The sequence below is a fragment of the Cydia pomonella genome, chromosome 1, assembly GCF_033807575.1.
Source record: "Cydia pomonella isolate Wapato2018A chromosome 1, ilCydPomo1, whole genome shotgun sequence".
Classification (NCBI taxonomy): Eukaryota; Metazoa; Arthropoda; class Insecta; order Lepidoptera; family Tortricidae; genus Cydia; species Cydia pomonella.
Genome location: NC_084703.1, coordinates 8,760,279 through 8,784,836, shown reverse-complemented (window position 1 = coordinate 8,784,836; position 24,558 = coordinate 8,760,279). Strand labels below are relative to the sequence as shown.

Below are 24,558 nucleotides of genomic sequence, written 5' to 3'. Positions count from 1 at the left end.
AACCCGTTTTTGTACTTTATCCTTATAGGCACGTTATAAGTCTTAGAAAAAATGTATACAGAAAAGATGAAGATTTCCCGAACTTTTTTGACCTCTATACGTTATCCTAGATACATGTAATTTTCTTAATTTTTACGTTTCAGACTGTAAGGATGTCGGATATAGGAGATGTAGTAATATTGAATGTAGACGAAAACGAACTGAGATCTCCCTTCCAAGACTTAGAAAGTCTTCCGCCTGAATTGGTAAGTACCTGAAGTGTCAACTAGGACACTTTCAAATGAATTTCTGATTTTTTTTATTTGTCTGGTTTAAGTAGTCACACTACTATATATAAATTATGAATTGAAATAGATATCAAACACCATATAGATATATAGAGAGCCTCGTAAGCCGAAGACGCGGGTAGGATTCCCGCCTCGTCACCCGGTCATTTTTTTCTTTCGTGTATGAGTATTTCAGTTTATAACCTAAAGTATTTTCCTATACGCGCTCATATCCATTATTCACTTGTCGATACATTTGTAATAAGCCCAAAAAGGTTACATATCGACTAATTTTATGCCCTATGTTTCATTTGCAAAATTTTCTAAAGGGTCTAACCTATCGGCTTCTACAGAATAAAATTTTCCAAAAAATAGAAAATAGATATGGATTGTGTATTAAAAAAAAAAACGCGTTAATTTAAAATTGAAAAGGGGTAAATTGTTTTGTTCAAGGTTGCGATAAAATACTATGGTATTTTAGGGTCTTAGGCTTAGGGCTCAGGGAGTTAAATCGGCTATTACTTCCCTGCATGTAACATTTCCGTTTTGAACGCGTTTTCTTATAACTTTTGTTTGCATTTCACTTTTATTTTTATTATTCCTTTGTTATTTCAGGTATCCAGTTTAAAGAAAGCTTTAAGTGATAAGAATGCATTAGGGGACGCTGTGTCGCGAGCGTTTTTACGAGCACTAGTAGGTTTAATAGGAGGGTACCGAGACGCGATAAGGTGAGCTATGTCATTTTACTAACTACTAGAGAAATGCGGTCTTTACCTTGCGCTGCTCCGGTGTGGGACGGACGTCGCTATATATTTGGATAGCACTATCTCGCTCAAACAGCAGAGTGGCGTGCGAATCCGCGTCAGCAGTATCACTATGCAACATCGCAAGCATCACCACCATGGTCATAGTACCATCGTCCACACTGTTACTGTTACACTGACAATTCTATATAACAAATGCAAAATGTCCACCGATGGTCAGTTCAGAGAGTTGTAATTTCTCCGAATGGTAGAAAATCGACACGCATATTTTTAATTATTTGCGCTTGCGAATAGGGTAGTTATTATTTTGTATGCAAAAGGTATGTGACGATATGTACATTTTTTTAGGTTTTGTCCGCCATTTGTATAATCTTATATCGTGCAGTAAAGTTTAAATAATATAAGTACGAGTATGTTGGTAAACACACAAAGTAATTCTGCAGATTCTATTTTTCCCCATAACGTTCATTCAAATGTTAATATTATTGTATCCTATTGCGATACAGGTGTCAATAGAAATTATGTACCCGGAAGCGAATCTATTGCAGTACAAAAGCATTTCGAGTAAACAAAGATAACCTTTTGTATTATTTATGCACCTTATGTCACGTGGTGATGCGTTTCGATCGCGGGTTGAGATTGAATTGAATTAGTAAACTATAAGTGCATAGTCGGTAATAGTCTTCTTTCAGTCCTCGCGACGCTGCTAAAGTGTTAAGAACTACAAATTAATCTGGAAGACTTGCGTCAATAATGTCCTCCGATAGAAGAGTACCTTCCCACCCAAGTCAGCCGCCAACGCCAGACGAAGATGTTAATAACAACTTACTGCACGATGACATTCCTTCAACTTCAGTGCTTTCCCCAAGCCTACCGGGGATTATTCAGGATGCAATGCAGAATAACGAACTCATGGTGCTCAAGAGACAAATCGAGCTTCTCGAGAGATTGGTATTCAACATCAAAGCTCAAAACAATAAACTCAGCGATATTTACCTACCGGAATATAACCCGGATAACCAAAGAATAACTGTCGGCGAGTGGTGCAATCAGGTTGATTCGCTGATCGAAGTAAGAGGGGTAGCACCATCGCTAGCCATGACTAAAGCCCTATCATGTCTTAAAGGACGTGCGCAAATTTGGGCGGAGGCTAACGCTCATCTCTTCTCTCAGTGGCCGGCTATAAAGGAGCAACTCATGATGCACTTCTGCGGGGAGTTACGGTATATTCGCTTCGTCAACAGATTCAGGGAATACACGTCGAACGATGCTGACACTTACGCGGAGTATGTCAACGAAGCCTGGAGACTCTTCGCGAGGATCTCGCCCAACGCTCCGAACGACTTGATGATTGAAGCGGTGATTTCTGGGATACGGCCGAGGTACTATCAGATCGAGTTGCTGAGATACTCGCCGCGGTCGCAGGCGGAGCTGGTCGGTGCTCTGAGCAACTACAGGAAGATAAAGTGAAATTCCAAATAGGCCAATGTCCGACGTGTGTTTTTCTTGAAATTAACGTTTTATCGGATGCGGGGCCGTATTTGTTTGGTTTATATATAAATTTTTTCGTGATCAATTAAATGGTGTTGGATATCAGAGTTTTTTAAGTACACTAGTGCTACCTCGTCCTTTAAGTGTTTGAACTAGAGTCCGGCTTTGCGAACTTTGCACCAAATTTAACAGAACAAAGTCAGAAAGTATCATTATAAATGTCACATTTTCATAGAAACTTGACATTAATGATACCTAAACTATCTGTAAGTTTTAAAAATCACTTTTATTGTTATAATTAGAGAATAAATTTCTTCCTTAAATGTATCCTTGACATCGATTTTCACCTACCTTTCATACATTGTTTGTTCGTCAATGTGACAAATATAAAATGCAAATACAGCCTGAGACTTTCCTTTTTTCTCGCGTTGTTCCGGCATTTTACCACGGCTCATGGGAGCCTGGGGTCCGTTTGACAACTAATCCCCAGAATTGGCGTAGACACTAGTTTTTACGAAAGCGACTGCCATCTGACCTTCCAACCCAGAGGGTAAACTAGGCCTTATTGGGATTAGTCCGGTTTCCTCACGATGTTTTACTTCACCGAAAAGTGACTGCTAAATATTAAATGATATTTCGTACCTAAGTTTCGAAAAACTCATTGGTACGAACCGGGGTTTGAACCCGCGACCTCCGGATTGAACGTCACACGCTCTTACCGTTGGGACACCAGACACATGACCCAAAAACTGGTAATAGAAGTTTAGGAGTATTTATAAATGGTATAAGAGTCAGGTAATTGGACATTTTTGTTCCTTATTTAATAACAAAAATGTTCGTATGAAGAAAATATGAATTGACAATTATTCTTCTCCTTTCGTTTTATCTTAAAAGTGTTTTAGTACTTATTTATTTACAATCTTGATTTTATTTTTCTTTTTAGAATTGAAAAAGGTCAACAAATAACGTTCAACCCTGAGGCTTTTGTGAGAACAAGAAAAAATATGCAACCATTCCTTAAAAAAATACTACAATCACAAATATTTCAACAGGTACGATTACTATTTTTAAGACTGATTTAAAGATTGTGACATAATAAAAAAATAATTTTCAGTCACAGCATATAACCAAGTGCTGTGTTCATTTCCTTTTACTGAATACCATTAAATGGAATCATTCAAGTATTATTTTTAATCCGTCAAACATCGAGAATTTGATGTTTTTTTACTCCAGTTTTATTAAGTTCCTTGACAGACTATACAAACATAAAAAAAAATTGTTTCAAATAATAATATTTTAGAAAATTGATTTCAAATTCTGATCAATAGTAATAAGCTTAAAGATGTTTGTTTTTAACTTTTGAGTTGACACGCACAATCGAACAAACTGAGTTGTGTGTTGTGACCCAATATAACTCTACGTTTCACAGTAAGTGTCATAATAATATTACTCTTTGAAACAAATGAAAATGGTTTCTCAGTGGGCCAAGAATCAAGTTGTTCAATAAAAGTATCTAAGATTGAATACAGACATTTTCTCATTTCATTTCCAGTTTATAGACGAAAGGTTAGAATTGCTCAATTCCGGCAGAGGCTTTAACGACGAGTTCGAAGTTGAATGTAACGCCTACGCCGACAAACTAGGGACGGGCAGCGGCCAACGACTCAAACAGCAGTACAAAGACTGGGCCAAGACTGTGAAGAAAGAAGGCGGTGCCTTCTTTAAAAATTTCAAAGATAAGGTAATTTTTATAAGGTTTATTGTGTTCACGTGTATTAACAGATGCGGGGGCTATGGTGCTCGTTTTTATTGCATGATGAAGACGAGTGAACATGTTAAAAAGTGTGTCAAGTTAAAGTAAAAGTGATTAATAATCAAAGTCCGTTCTTCAGATATATCGGAGCGGCCAAGGTGCTTAAAAATATCTGAACACGCACTCTAAAGCCTTGACAATAGAGGTCTGTTTAGATATTTGTGAGCACCGTGGCCGCTCCGACATATCTGATGGCGACTGTACCACGAGTCACTGACAGTGTCAACACTAACATATACGCGAACGTCTACGTAAATTGCTTTGAATACATCTCGCTCGCACTAATATGTCAGTACGCATACAAACTAAGTTACGTAGACGTTAGCGTATAATATGTCCGTTTAAGTAGTAAAGTAAAAGTAACTCTTGGTAAGGGTACTTGAGCCATGATGATTTGATCAGTACCCCTAGTGTAACTTTGATCGACATCATTACGTGACGAACGCGTTCGCGTTAAGTCTCATTTTGTATAGGATTTTGAGTTTCCAAAACGTCCCGCTTGGCGCGCTGTTTCTAAATCCAATACAAAATGAGACTAAGCGCAAACGCGTACGTCACGTTTGGAAATCGAATTTATTTACACTAGGGGTACAGAAGTGTTCTGTTTTTTCCAAATGTATAGTGTTAAACTGAAATAAGCAAGCAATCATTTCCGAATGGAGTTGGAACAACATCTAGAGAGTTGACTTTACGATGTCGATTTCATACTAATTACCAGTATTAGTTCTACCATATTTGCCTTAGTCCCAAACTAATCCAATCTTATTTATACTTCTGCGTCTCGTGTAGTCATGTATTGTCGCAATTTGGTTCTCTATAATAATACTAACTTTGTACATTATTCAAATTTTGTTATCTATTTATGTTTATATTAAATTGCGACATTTAATACTATACAGAAACAATTTAACGTATATTTCGTACAGTCACGTCTGAAAACATCGACACGATCGAAGTGCCAAAAAATGTATACACGACCTTATGACCCATATATTAGGGTAGTGTATTTTTGGCACTTTGTCCGTATCGATATTTTCAGACGTGGCCGTACAAGTCTCTTTCAAATAAAATTTAAAAGAGACTCCCGTTTATAGCACAAGTTTAGGACGACAATGGAGGACCCGCGCAAAATCGCCTTTTCATATAAACATGAACATTAAGTATTTATAATATTTTGAGACAATTTGCTGTATATCGACCGCAGCTATTCCCCTATTTTTTTTTCGATGTTTTAATTATTATAAGAGTAAAGAGCACTTAACATTTTGTATGATACCTGTTTTTCGCTCCTAATTTCTAGAATAAAAAATAATCTAATGTTAATATACATCAATTTATGCATAATATATGCATATGTTATAATTATAAATCAAATTACGTTAAAATATTTTCCATAATGTCAATATCCAGAGAGGAAAATGGGGACTACGTTTGTATGGAGAAGCGGCCGTCCCCTTTCCTCTTAAGAACGGGCCCCCGAACAAAAGGCGAATTGCATTTTTTTTATTTGCCAACCCCTGGCTTACCTTGCTCAAAATTCAAAATTTAAGTCCATATTCTCTCAACTAAACAAAATAGATAATTGATTGGACCCATTGGATTTTTCCCTCATAGAGATGGAAGCTGTGTATAATTTTATGTAATTACATCTCGCAGTAAGATACTGCAAGTTCTTCGCGGGCGATATCTTTTTAGAGTGTGTAAGGGAGATTTATCATGCAGCCTCGTGAACGTTAGCTTTCGATCTGCCGAGCCTTGGCGTATTGAGAAACCGTAGCTATCCATATACGTAGAAAATGAAAATATTATTATATCCTCATTGTAACATTAACAAAAATATGTATGTACTATATCCGCGACAAAAGGGGACGAAAACACGTGACTGTTTTCTCCATACATACGAAGTCTCCATTTTTCTTTCTGAATAAAAACATTATAGAAAATATTTGCCCCTTTGTATGATTTTAGCATTAGCAGTTTTTGTATGAAATTTGTTATTCGCCCCTAACTCTTTTAAATCAAACAATCACAAAAAATCAAACGAAGGGGCATATTGCTATTGGTTAATATGCAATAAATCGTGTAAAAATATTTTCCACAGGAAAATGGGAACTGCTTTGTATGGAGAAGCGTTCATTCACTATCGTCATGCCCTTGTAAAAATCCCGTGAAACATCGTGAACATACAGCTATCGCCATCTCTGTTACCCCGTAGCTTTTCCCTTATGCATGCATGCTTTAACTACGTGTGGTTGTTTTATCTTTAATATTTCCAGGCGAACCCCGCGGTACAGTCAGCTGTCAAAACGGTGAGTCCCAGACAATGTCGTCAGAACTGTTTTGTTCAAATTACTCTAGTTGTTCACTACTCTGTGGAGCGTACTTTTATGTTGCGTATTGGTGATGGTAGTTGTTATAAATGCTTTAGTTTGTTTTTGTTTCATTCTATGCCGCAGTAAGCTCGGCCAAATTTTGCCTTTCGATTCACACGGAGTTTTGGTTTTATTTTGAAACTACGTGTTGGTTTGTAATGTAGTTATAGCTCCAGTTTATACAACAAACAAAATATAGCAAACACAACTTTTTTTTAAATACTTAAATTGGATGTTTTTTTTTACTATGGTATCTGGAGCTACAAACTAATTACAGGCATGTACCTTCTGCTGTATTTACCTATAATTGGGGGTGCAATTAAAATTAAAAAGGACGCAAATGTGTTAGCTTATAAAATGTTGTTGTCACAGCTGGTGGTCCTGTAGGGACTGCGTCCTACATTCGCCCAAGCTTAGATGATATTAATGTAATAATATATTAATTTAGCTTTTCCCGTTATGCGCAATGTGCATTTTAGTTAATAGCATACGTAACTGTTTATTATAACCGTTACAGGGATGAGCTTGTAAAAACATTGTAATATAAGTTATCTGTTTCCTTCCCTTTGTCGGTACTTGCCTTTGTGTTAATCTCTCTTTGTTTTATTTCTTTGTCAGTTTCCAAATATTGTTAACTTTAAATAATAAACTAATTTGTAGCCAGCGGAGTAATTCGTGGGAAACGTAAGGATTCGCCATGTGCAAAACCGTTATAGGTTCTGTACCGCTGTTCCTATCGCGTACCTGATGCAAGGTTATAATCATCGGGATCGCGGGAGTCAAAGTTAGTTCGTAGTCAGACGTCAACTCGACAAGTTGTCTCGTACCTATTATCACAGGTTGAGCTTGATATCGTATCGCTCCCTCGCGTTCTCTTGGTACCTATCTTTAACGGTCGAGCTCGATTATATATCGCTCCCTACTTATTATTGTAATTAGTGTTAGTTTAGTATTGAGTTGTGTTAATATAGATTTATTATTGTTACCGCGTCTGAACTTTTTATTTGCAACAATCCCAACACCTAAGTACATATACCAAACCCCACTGCCAAATTGGTGACCCCGACGTGATCGCTGTAAACGGCAGTGGGGTTTGGTATATGTACTTAGGTGTTGGGATTGTTGCAAATAAAAAGTTCAGACGCGGTAACAATAATAAATCTATATTAACACAACTCAATACTAAACTAACACTAATTACAATAATAAGTAGGGAGCGATATATAATCGAGCTCGACCGTTAAAGATAGGTACCAAGAGAACGCGAGGGAGCGATACGATATCAAGCTCAACCTGTGATAATAGGTACGAGACAACTTGTCGAGTTGACGTCTGACTACGAACTAACTTTGACTCCCGCGATCCCGATGATTATAACCTTGCATCAGGTACGCGATAGGAATAGCGGTACAGAACCTATAACGGTTTCGCACATGGCGAATCCTAACGTTTCCCACGAATTACTCCGCTGGCTACAAATTAGTTTATTATTTAAAGTTAACAATATTTGGAAACTGACAAAGAAATAAAACAAAGAGAGATTAACACAAAGGCAAGTACCGACAAAGGGAAGGAAACAGATAACTTATATTACAATGTTTTTACAAGCTCATCCCTGTAACGGTTATAATAAACAGTTACGTATGCTATTAACTAAAATGCACATTGCGCATAACGGGAAAAGCTAAATTAATATATTATTACATTAATATCATCTAAGCTTGGGCGAATGTAGGACGCAGTCCCTACAGTCCTTAATAAATAAATAAAAAACTTTTGCACTAAGTACAATTGTATGGAGAACCGAGCTTGCTACGGACTCTTTAAGCCTGACAAGATTATATTTGGCCCCGAGATAGTGTTGCTATACGGAGCTTACATATAATGACAAATAATGTCAGTATAGGTCGTGTCAGCCACTCATTTCAAAACATCGTTTATTGGAACGCTACGCAATCCTTCGTCCTTTTATTGATGCAAAGGTTTTATTGTCCAGTCAGCATCAATAGTAGCGAATGAAACGACGCTCAAAAAGTATCTGGCATCCTAGAATTATTTTCCAAATAGAGATATATCTCTTCAGTTCGCGTTCCAAAGTATCTGTCGCAATCTTAATTGTTCTACATATAAGGACCTATATCTTTTTGCACAGCTATTAGATATTAGTAGATAGTTTTGACGCGTAATCCGATCCGTTACTCTTGACGATGACTATATAGTCGCCATCAGATACATAGGAGCGGCCGAGGTGTTCAAAATATCCGAACACGCACTCTAACGCCTTGACAATAGAGGCGTGTTTAAATATTTGTGAGCGCGTCGGCCGCTCTTATATATCCGATGGTAATTGTACCTATTCAAAATATTTTTTCTTGCATCTTTGACAAACTTTTGAACATTTCTGTGGATCGCTTATAATTGCGAAATCTTTCTTTTTGTTTATATCGGTGTCATTCGATTACTTTTAACGTCTATTGCCAAAGGGAGACTCTTTGCCAGTAAAATAAATTAGTACCACTGAAAATCCAGAACATGACCAAGGCCAAATAAAATCTTGTCATGTTATAGGTATACACTGTGTTTTTTTCTTGGACGCTGGAAATTTAAAAATAGATTAGAACCTATTATAAACTTTTGAGCATGTTTAAATAAAATAAATTAACTGATTGAAATTAAATTTGTGTTCAGATACGTAAATATCATAAATAAAAGTATTTTAAAAGATTACATAGTGTATAGTTGACGAAATTTGCACCGATTGGTCATAAAACTGTACGAGTATCTTTACAAATAAAAAGACAAAGAAGTTGTGAGGTGTTTTACCGCGCGTCCCATCCATATGTGGAAATAACTAGTTATAATACTTTGTGTTTCGGGGATAATATCGACATGTTACTATTAACGTAAATTAAACTTTTCTTCGACAAATCGTATTTACTTTTTTTTTCTTACGAATTTAAAAATTGAATATGTCAACTAAAACTTAAATATAAGGAAAACTTAGAAATTAAAATGTAGAAAAGTAATTGGGATCAAGATTGTTTAGCTAAGTATACTTTGAACAAAACCGGATGCTAATTGTTTTATTAGTAAAGGAGCCGTTAGCGATAACATTCATCGGTACAAATAATGTTTCTTAGGCTACATGATGAATTCAAAATACATCCCGTCGTCTTGAACCTGCAGTTTTCGAGGTGAACGGGAAACTTACAGGTTACAGGCGTTACAGGCTTCGAAACTTTGAGATGTATCTTACATTAATGATAGGCGATGTAATCCGTTGAAATAGTTTTGTTTCATAAGTATGTAACTATCGCGGTAATCGATGACAATCTAGTTACTTTAAAACTTAACATTGTTTTCTAATATCGTCAAGGTTTTGTGTAATGTTTCTCCATGTCCAGAAAAATATTGTGTAATTCCGTAATACATATATACATACATTTATATGTATATATATAAATAATATTTCAGCTTGCTTAATATTTTGTGATGTAGGTATATTTGGTGAATATATATTTACTATTATTAAGTCTCGATTTAGTTTCTACTGATTTCTTCATTCAGCATTAACTTTGGCTATAGAAATAATTATATTATGTATTTAATATTTATTGCTTAAGAGGGGGCTAACACAAAATTGTAGTTAGCCGATGGCCATATCTTCCGTATTTCCGTATTCCGCATTGCGCGGCGCGCTATGCCTTTTGCTCCCTTCTAATTATATTGTTTAATAAATGATCTAGTAGTTATATAGATTGGAGACAAGGGGCATATCTGCTGTAACTTGAAAAAATTGTCTTATATATAATACATAGCCGTTTGAAGGCAACAGGCAAATATGGGTATCGTAGTCGTAGCCTGAAGCGAGATAATTTTCTCACGCTCGGCTTTAATTTATATAACAAGTAGCTTTTTATTTTTATTGTATATTGAATATAATGATTGCTCTCTTTAAATAATATAGATATAGAAGTTGCCTAATATTATTTATAATGCTATATTTAATTAGGTAAATGACTTATTTATACAAATGTACTTAATGTTCTTTAGTATCTATCGCATTATTCACAATTACCTAGTTTTTCATTTAGCGCTGCCGCCAAGTATGTGTACTCCACGAAGTAGCGAATATAATAAATTGGTTCTAAATTTTTTCTGCACTGGGTCTCCATAGGACAAACTGTATTTATTGCATGCTATTTTATACTTAACAAATGAATAACTGTTTAACTGATAAGTACAGTCGGCAATTAAATTTTCCATACTTGGCACTTGTGAAAACACATTTGAATGTGAATTAGTGGAGTTTCCAATGTTTCTTTGTTTATCTTCTTTCTAGCGTTGTCCCGGCATATTGCTACAGCTCATTTGAGCCTGGGGTCCGCTAGACAACTAATCCCAAGATTTGGCGTAGGCACGAGTTTTGTCATTGCTAAAAAATCTCATTCCCCTGGCCGTACCTATTTGCAAATTCCCTGGAAATTCCGCTTTACCAAGTTCCATCTACAACCAAAACTGCTAAGCGGAATCTCCTGGATATTTGCGAATAGGTATATAGCCAGGGGAATGATATTGTTGAGGAATGACCCATTTATGTTTCGATTGACGTCTTCTATTAACTATTGCCATCTTGGCTCGGGACTCTGGACTGTCACATTAGTGGTTTAAAACCCGCATGGGGCGGTACAACGCAATCTACTTCGGCTATCAAAGGACCATGGGGAACTTTATGGCGCCTGCAGAAATGAGAGTTAGATCATCATCTATGTACTTCAATTCGTTCTATGGGCGCGCGCGAAATTACAATGCAGAACTGAGATAAGTATTTAATTTTTTTATTTTAGTCATAATGTCATCAGTTCATCACTCTTATTACCTATATAAACAATAGAGTGCACTGCTGGGCGAGCATGGCAAACCATTCGCCGCGCCCATTGGTGCCCATAGAACAAAATGAAGTACATAGAAATACCTAATTACCTAATTTTCAACACTGTTGGTTTTTTTACCATTTTGACGCATAGTCCTTTACGGCCAAAATACTTTATGCATCTTACTATTTCTTTGTCCCTGTCATATATAAAGCGTTATAAAATAAACACCTAACATAAACACATGTTGTCATTAACAATGAAATGTTTGAACTTAGGTCCGGCAAGGAGGTAAAAACATGAAGTCAGCGGTTAAGGGTCTGAAGAATAAAATACCCAAGACTGGTTCTCGGCCGTCGTCGATCAATACTACGGATGACAGCAGGTAAGATAATATAACAGGGTCATACACATTTTATAATATGCTTAGCTTGCTAAGTTGACCATTATATACTAGGCGATATTGTGTGCCATAAGAAAGCCGCGTATATAATGGTCACAGGCACACGTGTTTCATACGACGTTTTTAAACACACTTGCGAGGAAAAAACAAGACTTCATTTAGTCAAATTTTAATTATTAAAACAATTAGTAAAAGTACAATTTTCAAAACGGTACTGAACAGTTTTGTTTGGCATTACGGTTTGTGTAATGTTGTTAATTATTTCATTCTCTTGGGTGAATGTCGGCGACGAACAATTGTTTTCGATGGAGTTTGATGGTTTTGTTAAGGCACGAGCAGGAGACGACAAGAAATCAGGGCCGCTGTCGCGTGATGTTCCGGGCCGCGGCTCTGGGCAAATCTTTTTTGCCGGTGGCTCCAAATTTATAGCCCGTGTGATTTTATTACCAATTTTCGCCTTATTGTGTAATGAGTTTTCAACATAAGACTCGGCGACTGCGTCTGAACGCCATCCGTCATGAGGCTTTAGGGTCAATACATCGGCCCCTGAATCAGCTAGTAAAGTTGCCGAAGTCCTTCTGAAACTGTGGCCAGTGTAGGAATCTGCGTCAGGCAATTCCAAATATTTGGCTATTTCTTTTGGCATGGCATCAAATTTATTAATGCCAATAGGTTGTGCTGTACACTTCCCTTTTTGAAAATTCTGGAAAAAACGGTCAGATTTGGCATTTGGTGAACGTAGAGCTTGATACTGTTCAACTATTTCATAGAACGGGCCATCTATCGTGAAAGATCGAGGAGTTTTGTTTTTGGTATTTTAAATTTTTACAAGAAGCTTTTTACCCTGGGTTTCTATATCTTGAGTCGTTACCATCACTGAGTTCTTTACGTCTACAGGCACCTGTTACGCCGAATATTAACGCAACCTGTAAAGAAACCAAACATAGTTGTAACTTAATATAAGAACATTATTATGTTATGATATAATAAATTAGGTACTTATTGTACTTATAGGTAATACAAGGTAAAATGTATAAGTTCAACTGACCTTTGTTGCAAGGTACTGATAATCAGGAGCTTCTTTCAAAAACTTCTCCACGTCGGATGGACTCAATACTTTTGATTTTCAAAATGCCATCAGGTTATTGTACGTTCGAATATCTGTTACTCTTTATCTTTTCTGTGCTTTTTAAGTGTACCAAAGCGAGCTGGGCTTATACTTTTTTGCCAATTCATTGAAGTAGGCTAAAATACACTTTCTGAATTAGAATGAGCATTCTTATCGGTTCTCCATTTAAAAAATGTTTCATAGGCCGCTAAATACTTTTTCTTCATTTTCTTCACTTGAAGTAGACATATTCGTTAATATTAAACTTCACAATGAATCCAAACTTCATCACATCCATCATTATTTACGAAAAATGGCGCGTTGTTTTTTTTTTCTTGCCGCGATACCGATGCTTGTGCAGGGCTAAGGCGCGAACAAAATCGACAAACAGCCAATTAAAAAAAATGTAAAAAAGCTAATATTTTCGTATTTATATCAGACGGATGGAGATTAAACCGATTAAATGTTATGTTTATTGATTAATGTAATGTACGAGATAAGTTAATCTATAAATTATGTTTGGCGATATAGAACCTCTTTGAACTAACATTTGAAACCTAATAGTTTAAAAAAAAATATTACTCGACCAAATTAAGAAGGCTCCGTTTCCATGCATATTATTAGCAATCAGTTACCCTCTTAACTCAGTCGGATAATATAATGAAAATGCACGAGTGTTATAATATACTGAAAAAGCACGCGTGTTTAATATCTAGGATTATGAGCCAAAAATCGGTGGAATAAAAACGCCGTTTTGAGCAAGTGTGTTGAAAAAAGTATTGATATTACGAGTAATAACTTATTTACAGTAATACATATATCACCTCTAAACCTCCATGTTTTTACAGTAGAACTTTTTTTCGATATACTCGTATGTACCTTAGTGATTTCCACCTCGCTACTTTAGGTAGTTTAGTAGTAGTCTTTCGTGCAAGCGATGAGAAAATATGGTCTAATGTACTGTTTTTTTCGTAAAGGTTTTTTTTTTTAAATATATGTTTTAAAAAAAATTAGAGTTCTTGTTGAGTCTCCTATTCACAGTGTTGCGGTATCCAACATATATTTGTAAAAATGACTAGTAAAATATGCAATGTACAAACTTTTGTTTACTCTATATACAAAGATGTGTATACAAAGATGATATAAAAAAAAAAACACAGGTGATGTATTTTTGGCCGGTACTGTATGTCCTGATTCTTAGTTCAATAAAAACATTATTAGATACGCCGCTGTTCGTAGATTTCCCGGACTAGATACTTGTTTTGGGTTCTTGACAGTCGGATCCATTCATTATATATGGCATTTCACCTCATTCTCAGATTCTCATGCGGCTCAGTGACCCCAGTATCCTCGGATTCTTCGGACTCGTCGCCGTCCCGCGACCCGCCGCTCCGCGACCCGGCGCCGCAGCTGCCCCTCGACCTGCTCACGGAGATGGAGCACCTGTTCAAGAACAAATCGCGCCGGGACAGCCTGCCCAACAGCCCGCATAATCAGCTGAGTCTAGCCGACAAATCCGTGAGTTGAACACGAGCGATATGCACAGAAAAAAGTGCGCCCATTCCTAGTGAATGTCTAGCCAATCGTTTTGTACGCTGCGCATCGTATGAAGACGATAGTGGACGGCTACTTCCCCACACAACAGTAGTCCCTATTTTCCTCTCTGGATATTAACATTATAGAACATATTTTTACACAATTTGATGTATACCTATTAACCATAGTTATACCACTTCGTTTGACTTTTTTCGATTTTTTTTATTATTATAAGAGCTGTAAGCAAATAACAAATTCCATTTTAAAAAATGCCCCAATTTTTATAGTAATTAATAAATCATAGCTGTATGGTCAATATATGTGATTGTGATTTATAATGTTTACCAATCTTAATATATTAATTTTAACCTATTTTATAACCAATCTTCTACTTACCCTCCGTATAATTTGACACACTCATATATATTTTTTTAATTTCTGCCCTATTACATTAAATGTAGAGTTCATGTCATATGTTGATACTGATTTGGCTCTGAAAACTATTAAGTATGGCTCATGAGTTCATTTTCTTTCTGCTGATAGTATGTATGTCAACATTATGTACTCAATAATGAACATACAAACTTAAACAAACCTAAAAATCATAGCCCTAGGGAGGGGCTATGATTTTTAGGTTTGTTTAAGTTTGTATTTGTGGGTTTCATTTGTTTTATATCCACTTCGTATATTAGAATAACCAAGTTGAGTGTACAATGGTTCAGGCGGGACTAGTGCCCCGTTGCTCTATAAAGCTTTTGGCTAGTCATCTCATATCGCTGTGCACGCGCACTTAAATATAAGCTGACATAGCTAAACTGTTCCTATAGTATTTTAAATAATAATAAAAAATGACAATATTCAGAGAGGAAAAGGAGGACTACTTTTGTATGGAACGGCGGTTTAGCGCGGTCGTACACTTTCATCTTAAGTAATGCAAGCGTGTAGTAAGAGAACTATGTATTATAAATAGGCATATCCGACGCGTTCGCTAGACTTGGACGTTAAAATTGTCATATTGGGTGACCAAATTGACCCTCGATTGATTAGTATTGACCGTTCCGAAAAAAACCGTACGGTCGGAGAAAAATATCGAGAAACTTAATACAACGTAAATTACATTATCCAGTGTGACAAATACTTATTATATCTATAAAAAGTCGATGGCATTAGTTATTAATGCAACAAAGTTGATTTTTGCCTCAAATGCTGATCTTGAGTGACGAGCAAGTGACCACTGTGTTAATGTCTGTAGTTGATTGTACAGGCATACCGTGACGGCCAAAGTAGTTAAATGTATCGTAACACTCCTTTGTTATCGTAGCAATAAGGATGTGCACTATCTACATGTTGCCGACTGTATGACAAGGCATTTAATTTAGGTATCAAGTGTAAGTGACTAGTTTCGTGAGGTTATTTTTTTCTCGTAAAATTTACTTCTTTATCGAAGAAGCACAACAACTCACACTACGCAATTCTGTTCTGGAATCATTCACTTTACCCTTTGAGTCGTCTCCCTCGATGAAATGCATTTTGCTACGTTGCCTTACAATATACTACACACATAAACACTTGCGTCGTTCAGAAACGAAAGAGTCATTCGATTAATCAAATGCAAGAATAATATATGTTATCGACTACTACGTACCTAGTTGTTTCCATAAAATTCAAGTTATATTTTTTAGTAAAATAGAACTCGTTTGATAATTTGGTCCTTGTATCACAAGACCAGATTTTCGCACGTGTTAACCCTTTGGATGCCTAGACCGCGTAAAGTTATCTGTCGCTTGTCTTACACACTGCGGTAAGAAGGCCTATAAGTGTTTTCACGTACATGGACTTTAATTGTTATGCGTGTGTAGTGTTAAATTGTTATAGATTTCATAGCGTAAGTATTTTATATCCAAATTAGCTGAAACCCTAATCGGCTTATCAATTAAAGACCGAACGTACGCTATCACTGTTATTTAAAGCTCACTTGCATCGTTTTCATACTTTTATACCCATGTGATTTATTGCGTTCAAAGGGCTAATAGTCAGAGCGGATCAACATTTTTTTTGTGTATCTTGGTAGAATCTTAGATGCTTGTTGTGTGCTTTCGTCATCGTGGCTTTTGTTACTGTGTATTGTTTTCCTGTTGTTATAAACCGTCCAAGCTTGCTTTGGCCAAGCAAGCATGGAAAATGTGCAAAAGTTACACATGTACGGTTTATGGACGTTTTTCACTATAGGTACATATGCGTGTGTGTTTGTTTTATGTGCTTTATACCGCCTTTCGTATTCATTTGCATATATTTTTTAGACATGCGTTTGTAGAGACCCCAATTATCTCGCTAAACTCATTAAGTTCATTCTAAACTTCTTTGCACATTCCATGAAAATATATTCCGAAAAATATATTAATTTTCTACATCACCACATTACTTTATCAACCTTTTCTTTGTTTACAGTATGCAATTTTTTTAACTTAATTTAAACGTTACAAAAGCCATGATTGCACTTTTCACTGTTTCATTATTACTTAACGTCTTATCAAAATTGACCCTACTAGATTTAGCACACAGAGAAAAGACATTTATCTGTAATCTTACTTTTCTTGTAGGACATTAATTTAGATTTGTCGAGATTGTGTACTTCTATTTAGATTTCTAGTACTCGGCTTGTTTCCATTTCATAGTCGCTTCCGTACTCGCCTCCGTCACGTCATTTTGTATGCGATGCGTGTGATGCGAATGCGTGTCAGCACGGTCCTAGGGGCGCAGAGGCACATTATTCAATTTTATTTTGCAGAAAACACTGTCACCAAGTGTCCCACCCCGGTTACCGGATCGTCCCAAACTCCCCCTCCGTTACCCAATAATTTCCACGAGGAAGTTGATAGACCTGTCGGACGCGCCCGCGCCGCCACCCCGCGCGCAGCACCACGCGAACCACTCGCATTTCGTCACTAACATCACCAAAAACAGTGACGCGAGCGATTTTCACACGAGCACTATTCAGTTTACGGAGGGCAAGGAGAAAGGCAAGCTGAAGCTCACCATGTCGACCACGCAGAGGAAGCTGTCCGACAGCTCACCCGCGCCCCTGCCCGCGCCCAACGGCTTCAAGCCGCCGCCCGCGCCCGGTCAGGAACCAAATAGCTTACCGAGGCCCACGGCCCGAAACCTCCACATACCGAATAGAGGAAAAACTCAAGAGGTAATTGTGATATGCGCATTTGTACTCATATCGATTCTATATCTCGCCGTCAAACAGAAAGCGGTCGAGTTCTTGTCCTGAAATCGAGAGTGGAGCTTGTTTTGCACTAACACGGTTTTAAAAACTGAATACCTAGATAAGAATAGTTTATTTATTAAAACATTAACTATAAAAACTTATTATATTGTTAATTTTATTATGGATTAATATATTTATAACATATCCAAGGTCCTTCATTCCTCACTGTACTCGAGCTAGATACCAGTGATCCCTAATTTGGGTTAGTCGAGAATGGGCAGTGGAAACCGACTGCTCCCCGATGTGACCCGTGATCTGTTACGACCTGTTTAACATGGTGTGGCTGGCCGACAAATAGTATTTCAGGGTTCTCATGACGAACTATTATAATCTGGGATATAACAAAAGTGCCTAAACGAGAAACTTACTACAATGTCGCAAAGGACATCATTCTCTTACTTAGCAAAAGGTAAATATTAAACCATTTGTTAGCAAATTAAATTATTTTAAAGCGGTACTTGACTCGTTACTGACAATTAATAATTATTTATGCTACAAGTTGTAGACAATATAAAAAAAATAACAATATTTATTGCTGAACTAATCCTGGTTTATTTAAATGATTTGTAAAAGCAGAAATAATTATTTATTCTAATTATAGCGCCGGTATTTGTTTCACCGCTCCTTAGCTGCGTTACGAAGTGATGAACTAGGCCGTTGATTGTACGCGTGGTTTGCCCAACTGTGAAAGATGACATGTCACTGGGATCTGTCTATCTGTCCTATGTATCGCCTTGTAAATAATTAACTCACTTATGTCATGCCTTCCTAGTGCACGCAATTGCATGCCACTAAATTACGTAGTAATAGGTAGTATCTAGTCTGTGTATTTACTCATAGAGTTTTAAATCTGTAGCGTTAGTGAATAAGACTAAATTATAAATGCTAATTTAATAATAATAATGCATATAGAACGCATATAGTAAAGATTAATTTAAATTTTCTTTTACAGTCGTGTGAGTCCACTGATCTCATAAAACTGGACGATTCACCGACGAATCTAGAAGATTTCGATCCTCTCAAGTGCCGTGATAAAAATGATAAAGTGGAGACAAACAAAGCGACGGACAGTGCTCTCTTGCACGAGTACGGGTTGGACTTTAGCCAGTTCGGCTTCGGCCTGCTGGAGGCGCCGGCGCCGGGCTCGAGCGCGGAGGCCCCGCCCTCCGCCGTGCCCAAGGGCTGGACTACCTTCAACTGAGTGATTCGCTTTACTGTTCTGTTTATTTTGCGTATATACCTTGTAGTCCCGTGCTAATTTAATTATTTATTTATTGCTACGACTATTGTAGCCACGGAGTTTGAGCAACATACTCATTGTTTAGATCGATATTAATGTACATAATGTGACATATCAATGAAATGTAAAATAATGTGTTGTTAATACGTCGTAGGTAACGTTTTCTGTATATGTGTCGTAGGTTAATGTAATGTAATGTAATGTCATATGTATATTTCAGATAGATCAATTATTTTTATGTGCAGAATAGTCAATATTTTTTCAGAGATCTTCCATGTTGTTATTGTTTCGGTTTTAACATTTTATACCAATACTGTATATTCCCGTGATATTTTTAAACGAGACTCTCGGCCTTTGTAAATATACGAAATGAATCGATTAGAATGATATAATATGATTACTAAATTATAACTTGGCGATTTCAACATCGCACTTTCGTCCAAAAACTTTATATAGAAAGTAGCAGAATTTCAGTGTAATTCGAGATCGTATAGGTTCAACTATTGCTTTGTCGGTATGTAAGACTCAATTGTTTCGTATTTGTATAAGATACTGATGAGTGTAAATCTTCGAAAGTACACAATTCGAGATTGCCAATCAAAATAGACACGGTTGTTGCCAAAGTAAAATAAACAAGTTTTTGGACGAAAGTATTCGTCTCATATTCAGCGAATAAGTAGATAGTTATGATAAAATTGTACTGGCGTTCTATAGCACAACGTTTTTGGACCTGTTATTTGTCTTCGTGTTTGGGACATATGTCTATGATATTGTAGTCGAAAAAAAAAAGCATTATTCTAACAGTTTAATAACCATGTGCTATATTTAAACATTTCATAGTCGCAAAAATCAATATTTTTTTTTCTATATTCTATCTAAGGCTTGTCTATTCACAAGGCTTCAATATCGTTGCTATAAGTCCATGCTGCGATTGATGACAACAGTGTCCTTGGAAAAAACAACTGAATTCCTCATATTCTAAAATGTAGTCTAAATAAACAAATTTTCTTCCGTATTTTTAGAGTATAATGTGTAATTTATAAACGATTATGTTGTCAAAAAGTACAATTAGCCTTTTTATGATAAGGTAATGCAGATATTTAGTTCTTATACCAGCAATAGCATGGATTTAATGTATACAATCGTCTTTTCATAAGGTGCTTTTACAACGGAAAAAGTAAGAAAGAAAGAAGATTACATTTGTTTAACGCCACAACATAGTACATAAAGAAAAATACACTGCACGCTGAAATAGGATGGTTATAAAATTCTTATCGTCATTTGACTACCAAAACTCTGTAACTTGCAAGCTTGTATCTCAAGACGCTCAAGTAGATCGATAAAGTTGATCAAGGTGGTGACATGACCATCGTTAAAATTAAAATAAATATGAAAGTAGCGTGGTAGCTACGTTATTTTCGGTTACTTGCTTAAGACGATAGTGGACAACCAGTTTCCCATGCAACCATAGTGCCCATTTTCCTCCCTGGCTTCGATATGGGAAACATCTTTTACATATTTTAATGTATATGGACCATAGCTGTGCCCCTTCGTTGGAATTTTTAATTTTTTACATTATTATCTGAGTTAGAAGCTTTTAGATATGTACGAGTATAGGAGTTTAGGAATAAGTTTTTCGCTCCTAACTCATATAATTATTTAAAAAATGGAAAAAAAAACTAACGAAGGCAGAGCTGTGTATAAATCTTATTTTATAAAAAATACTGTCCGTAATATTAGTATTCAGAGAGGAAAGTGGGCACTACGTTTGTTTGGCCCCGGTACTTTTGTTCTATGTATTAGTCTCTGAATGAGTTTTGGTTGTGAACTGACGTTCTCCACAATATATACCGTACACTTTTTGGCTTAAACTACCGGTGTTGGATTAATCGATATGGGCCAAACAAACGCAGGCATTTAGTGCAATATTAAATAAAACATATATCTATCTATACAGTATACTGTATAGAGATATTCCTATTTACAAAATTTATTTTCTGTTTTATGTTATTTTTAATTACTAGCTTCAGGGTGGCAGACATTAGAAAATATAGTTTTTTTTTTAGAAATAGACATTTAATATTCCGCTATCTTTCTTATTAGGCTATTCACACACAGATAACGCTTTCTGCTGCGGCGAGAGCGCAAATTAATACAGTTAGAATAGGCGGTTAGTCAATCTCGCGGGCGAGATATTGTCGCGGCGCTCCTGTAGGCCTAGCACATGATTGGCGCGCTGATCTATGTCGCGGCGAGATAGACTAACCGTCTTTTTCTATGTTAATTATCGAGGGACGGGTAGTCTATCTTGCCGCGAGTTAAGTACTGTCGCGCCAATCATGTCCTAGCCCGGTGGTGCTATAAGCCTACTGCTAAGCCAATGAGCGAATTCGTTTGTTCTGAGAACGCTATTGGGCTTATGAGGGTAGAGAGAAATTATACGTTGTTAGGTGTGTCTTCACTTGCCGTGGCAGATCGCGGTGTCAGCGTATGAGGCGCCTTTCTGAGGTTATATAGATACTTAAGATACCTAAAGCAGCACAGAGGCTTACTAAATATCTATTGTGAATCTAAATTGCAATAAAAAATAAAACAGTGATTTTTGTACTACACGATTCGAAGATATTTGTCGTTAAATCTTCATACCATTTTGATTTCATTGTCCTAGATTCATAGGTACTAATCCAGATATCTATGCGCCATATGTTGTAAATGATGCTTTGACCTCTGTTTAATGTCATAACGGCAGTGTGACGTGATTGATTAGTACACACGTTTTAAATCTCCTGGTAAAATATATCTTGTCGTGTGTAATACAGATGTAGTGCATAATTATTTTCCATCGTATTTTAAAGTCATCGTACGAACGTGTCTTGCTATTTCAGTCAGTCTCGGTACAAATAGTACCGTGACTGACTGAAATAGCAAGACGTTGACGTTGACTGAAGTGGCATGACAAATACGAACGTTTCCTAGAAAATACTATGGATAACAATTATACACTACATTTGTCTTTTTATCCGATTTACGTGATATAAATCAATTATATCAATCTTTACGGTCTTAAGCGCAAAAAAGCAAAAAATTTTATTTTCCAAATGATACCGCCCGACGGCGAGATAAGCTCTTAATCCTGACATTTAAAACATTTAAGTATTTTCTTTTCTAATGTTTTTAGTACTGAGATAAAAGTTGTCTAGCTTGAGCGTTATCTCAAAGCTCCAACATGGTGATACAAAGACACGTTAATATCTAGGTATATACGGTTGAAATGTAATTAAATGATTATATTACTTTGTAACTAGTAGGTAAGCTAGTAAGCTTAGCACATTAATCAACCCATTGAAATCAAATACCTGACATGTAGTAGACACCATAGACATCGCGTTGTCTAGGTCTCGACTTTTCGTTGAATAACTATCCAAGACTTTTATTGAGATTCCTGCCTAAATGAAATCGGCCAGGTTCCTTTGCACTAGATGCTCGGCGTTCCGCAATGCAATCGCTAGTCCATTGTATGGAGTACGCATACTCATTATGTCCATAAAATAAAACGCAGTCGTTTAAAAATATTTTGTGATCTACATATTATATTATTTTATTACAAACTTGTTGAAAATCATAATTTGTTTAATTATAATCTCCCATTTAACGTATCGCCTATTGCCTCGACTTGCAACTTAAGTATGCGCAACTTTGCAGTGACAGCATGTGAAAATGCCGTCATAAAAGTCAAATTCGTACGAAAATATGACTATATGGTGGAACTTGCACACTTGGTCCCTTCGAAGTCTGTGTACACTGTATTTCTGTCAGCTTGGAATTAGATTTCTGTTCCAATTGGTACCTAATCAGGAAATACAGTGACAATCAATAAGGAAAACCACAGAACTAATTCCTGAACCGTGCTTGACATCCTCGCCTAGGCCGACAAAGGTGCATGTTTTGTGCACGGATGCAGGGCCCTAAGTGGATTTCTGCGAATAGGGGGCCGATTTTTGAATTTCGATCGCTTGATTTCGTGTTCTCCCTTTAATAATATCTCCACTACTAGGAATTTAAATTCTACTAATAGAATTGAAAACGACTGGTAAATTCCACTGGATTCCCAATTCCTATCGCTCCTACTTCAAAAACAGCATTCGCCGTTATCTACAGATTTTTGAGTGACGAAATCGAGCGCTGTAAATTCAAAAATCGCCCTCCTGAACTTATTACAATTTTAGGGCCGTGAAAGTATTAAATTCTTTATTGCGATGGTAAAGGATTAATAGAATCTTGCAAGTCAATTTAAACTGATTTTAACTTATTTCGAATCCGCCGTATCGATTTGAAATTTTGCAAGTAGGTATATATAATACAGACAGCAGGTACAAAAATCTGCTATCTGATGATGGAACCAGAAGATGGACGGTGGAACTCTTCTGTGGCTACTACAGTGTGGATACTTCCCTCGGGAATAATTACGTAGGTGGTATGTATGTATTTAAACACCACGCCTATTCTATATAACGCGCCATGGATAACCTTAACGGAATGCATAAAGATTAAAATTAAACTGTAACCGTGCGTGCATGTGCAAAAAATTTAAACATTTGTCAAAAATATTATTTTTCTCAACACGATTTCCAACCATCTACGAAAGTCTGGATTCGACTGCCAAATACTCTGTGTAACAAATAGCCTTGAGTATAATGAACGAAAAAAGCTGTTTTTGACGCTGATAAATGATTGGGTATTCGATAGTCTCGTTCATGGACCTTTAATAGCGTTATAATAACAAGCTGCTCCCACAAAAAGCCTGAATGTTACGTTTTCAGTTTTATATATTTATGAACACATTTTTAAACCCATTTCCAGTGACCCGAGGGTCGAATAGTCGGGTTCTCTGTTCGTAGTAGCTGTATGTATAAATTATATTTACACAGTACATATGGGGCTACTTTATAGCACTAGTGCGAGAAGTAGCATATTACGTTACTGTGTCGAACATTTAAAGGGCCATATGTACTGTAAAACGTTGTACGATACATGTGCGAATAGGTAATTCGCAACTCGTGTCGATTTAAAACACTCCCTTCGGTCGTGTTTTAATTTATCGCCACTCATTTCGAATTTCCTATTTTTCGCACTTGTATCGTAATGTACTATTATATTTTGCATGTTATCGCCTACGCTCGTAGCGCGTAGCGCGCGCTAGCACGGAATGTGTTAAGGTGCAGTGAACGGAGTTTTTGGAAAGTACTTGGCGCTTTTTTAGATCACGAATTTTTAGATGCAAATAGGTTGGCAAAAGGGATTTTCTCTAGGGGATATCACATAAGAGATTCGAATCCTGAGTTTTTGACTTTCGCTCGATAGAAAAAAATCACGAACGTATCTAAAATGCACTTTAAAAAGTTATAATAAATTTTGCA

General features: G+C 36.5%; 1 protein-coding gene across 3 annotated transcripts in view; it reads left to right on the top strand.

Annotated features, from left to right (window-relative positions):
* The window catches only part of LOC133530061 (DENN domain-containing protein 1A), a 33,978-nt gene extending 11,212 nt beyond the window's left edge, over nucleotides 1-22,766 (top strand). The window contains exons 6-14 of one of the 3 annotated variants that reach the window (XM_061867919.1): nucleotides 144-245; nucleotides 882-994; nucleotides 3,465-3,573; nucleotides 4,074-4,262; nucleotides 6,611-6,643; nucleotides 11,859-11,965; nucleotides 14,411-14,609; nucleotides 17,416-17,823; nucleotides 18,854-22,766. In XM_061867919.1, coding sequence (XP_061723903.1) covers nucleotides 144-245; nucleotides 882-994; nucleotides 3,465-3,573; nucleotides 4,074-4,262; nucleotides 6,611-6,643; nucleotides 11,859-11,965; nucleotides 14,411-14,609; nucleotides 17,416-17,823; nucleotides 18,854-19,102 — 1,509 coding nt within the window. In that variant the 3' untranslated portion in view covers nucleotides 19,103-22,766. The remainder of the gene's footprint in view (nucleotides 1-143; nucleotides 246-881; nucleotides 995-3,464; nucleotides 3,574-4,073; nucleotides 4,263-6,610; nucleotides 6,644-11,858; nucleotides 11,966-14,410; nucleotides 14,610-17,415; nucleotides 17,824-18,853) is intronic. The other 2 variants (XM_061868063.1, XM_061867995.1) reach the window with 2 other exon arrangements.
* The last annotated feature ends 1,792 nt before the right edge of the window (nucleotides 22,767-24,558 follow it).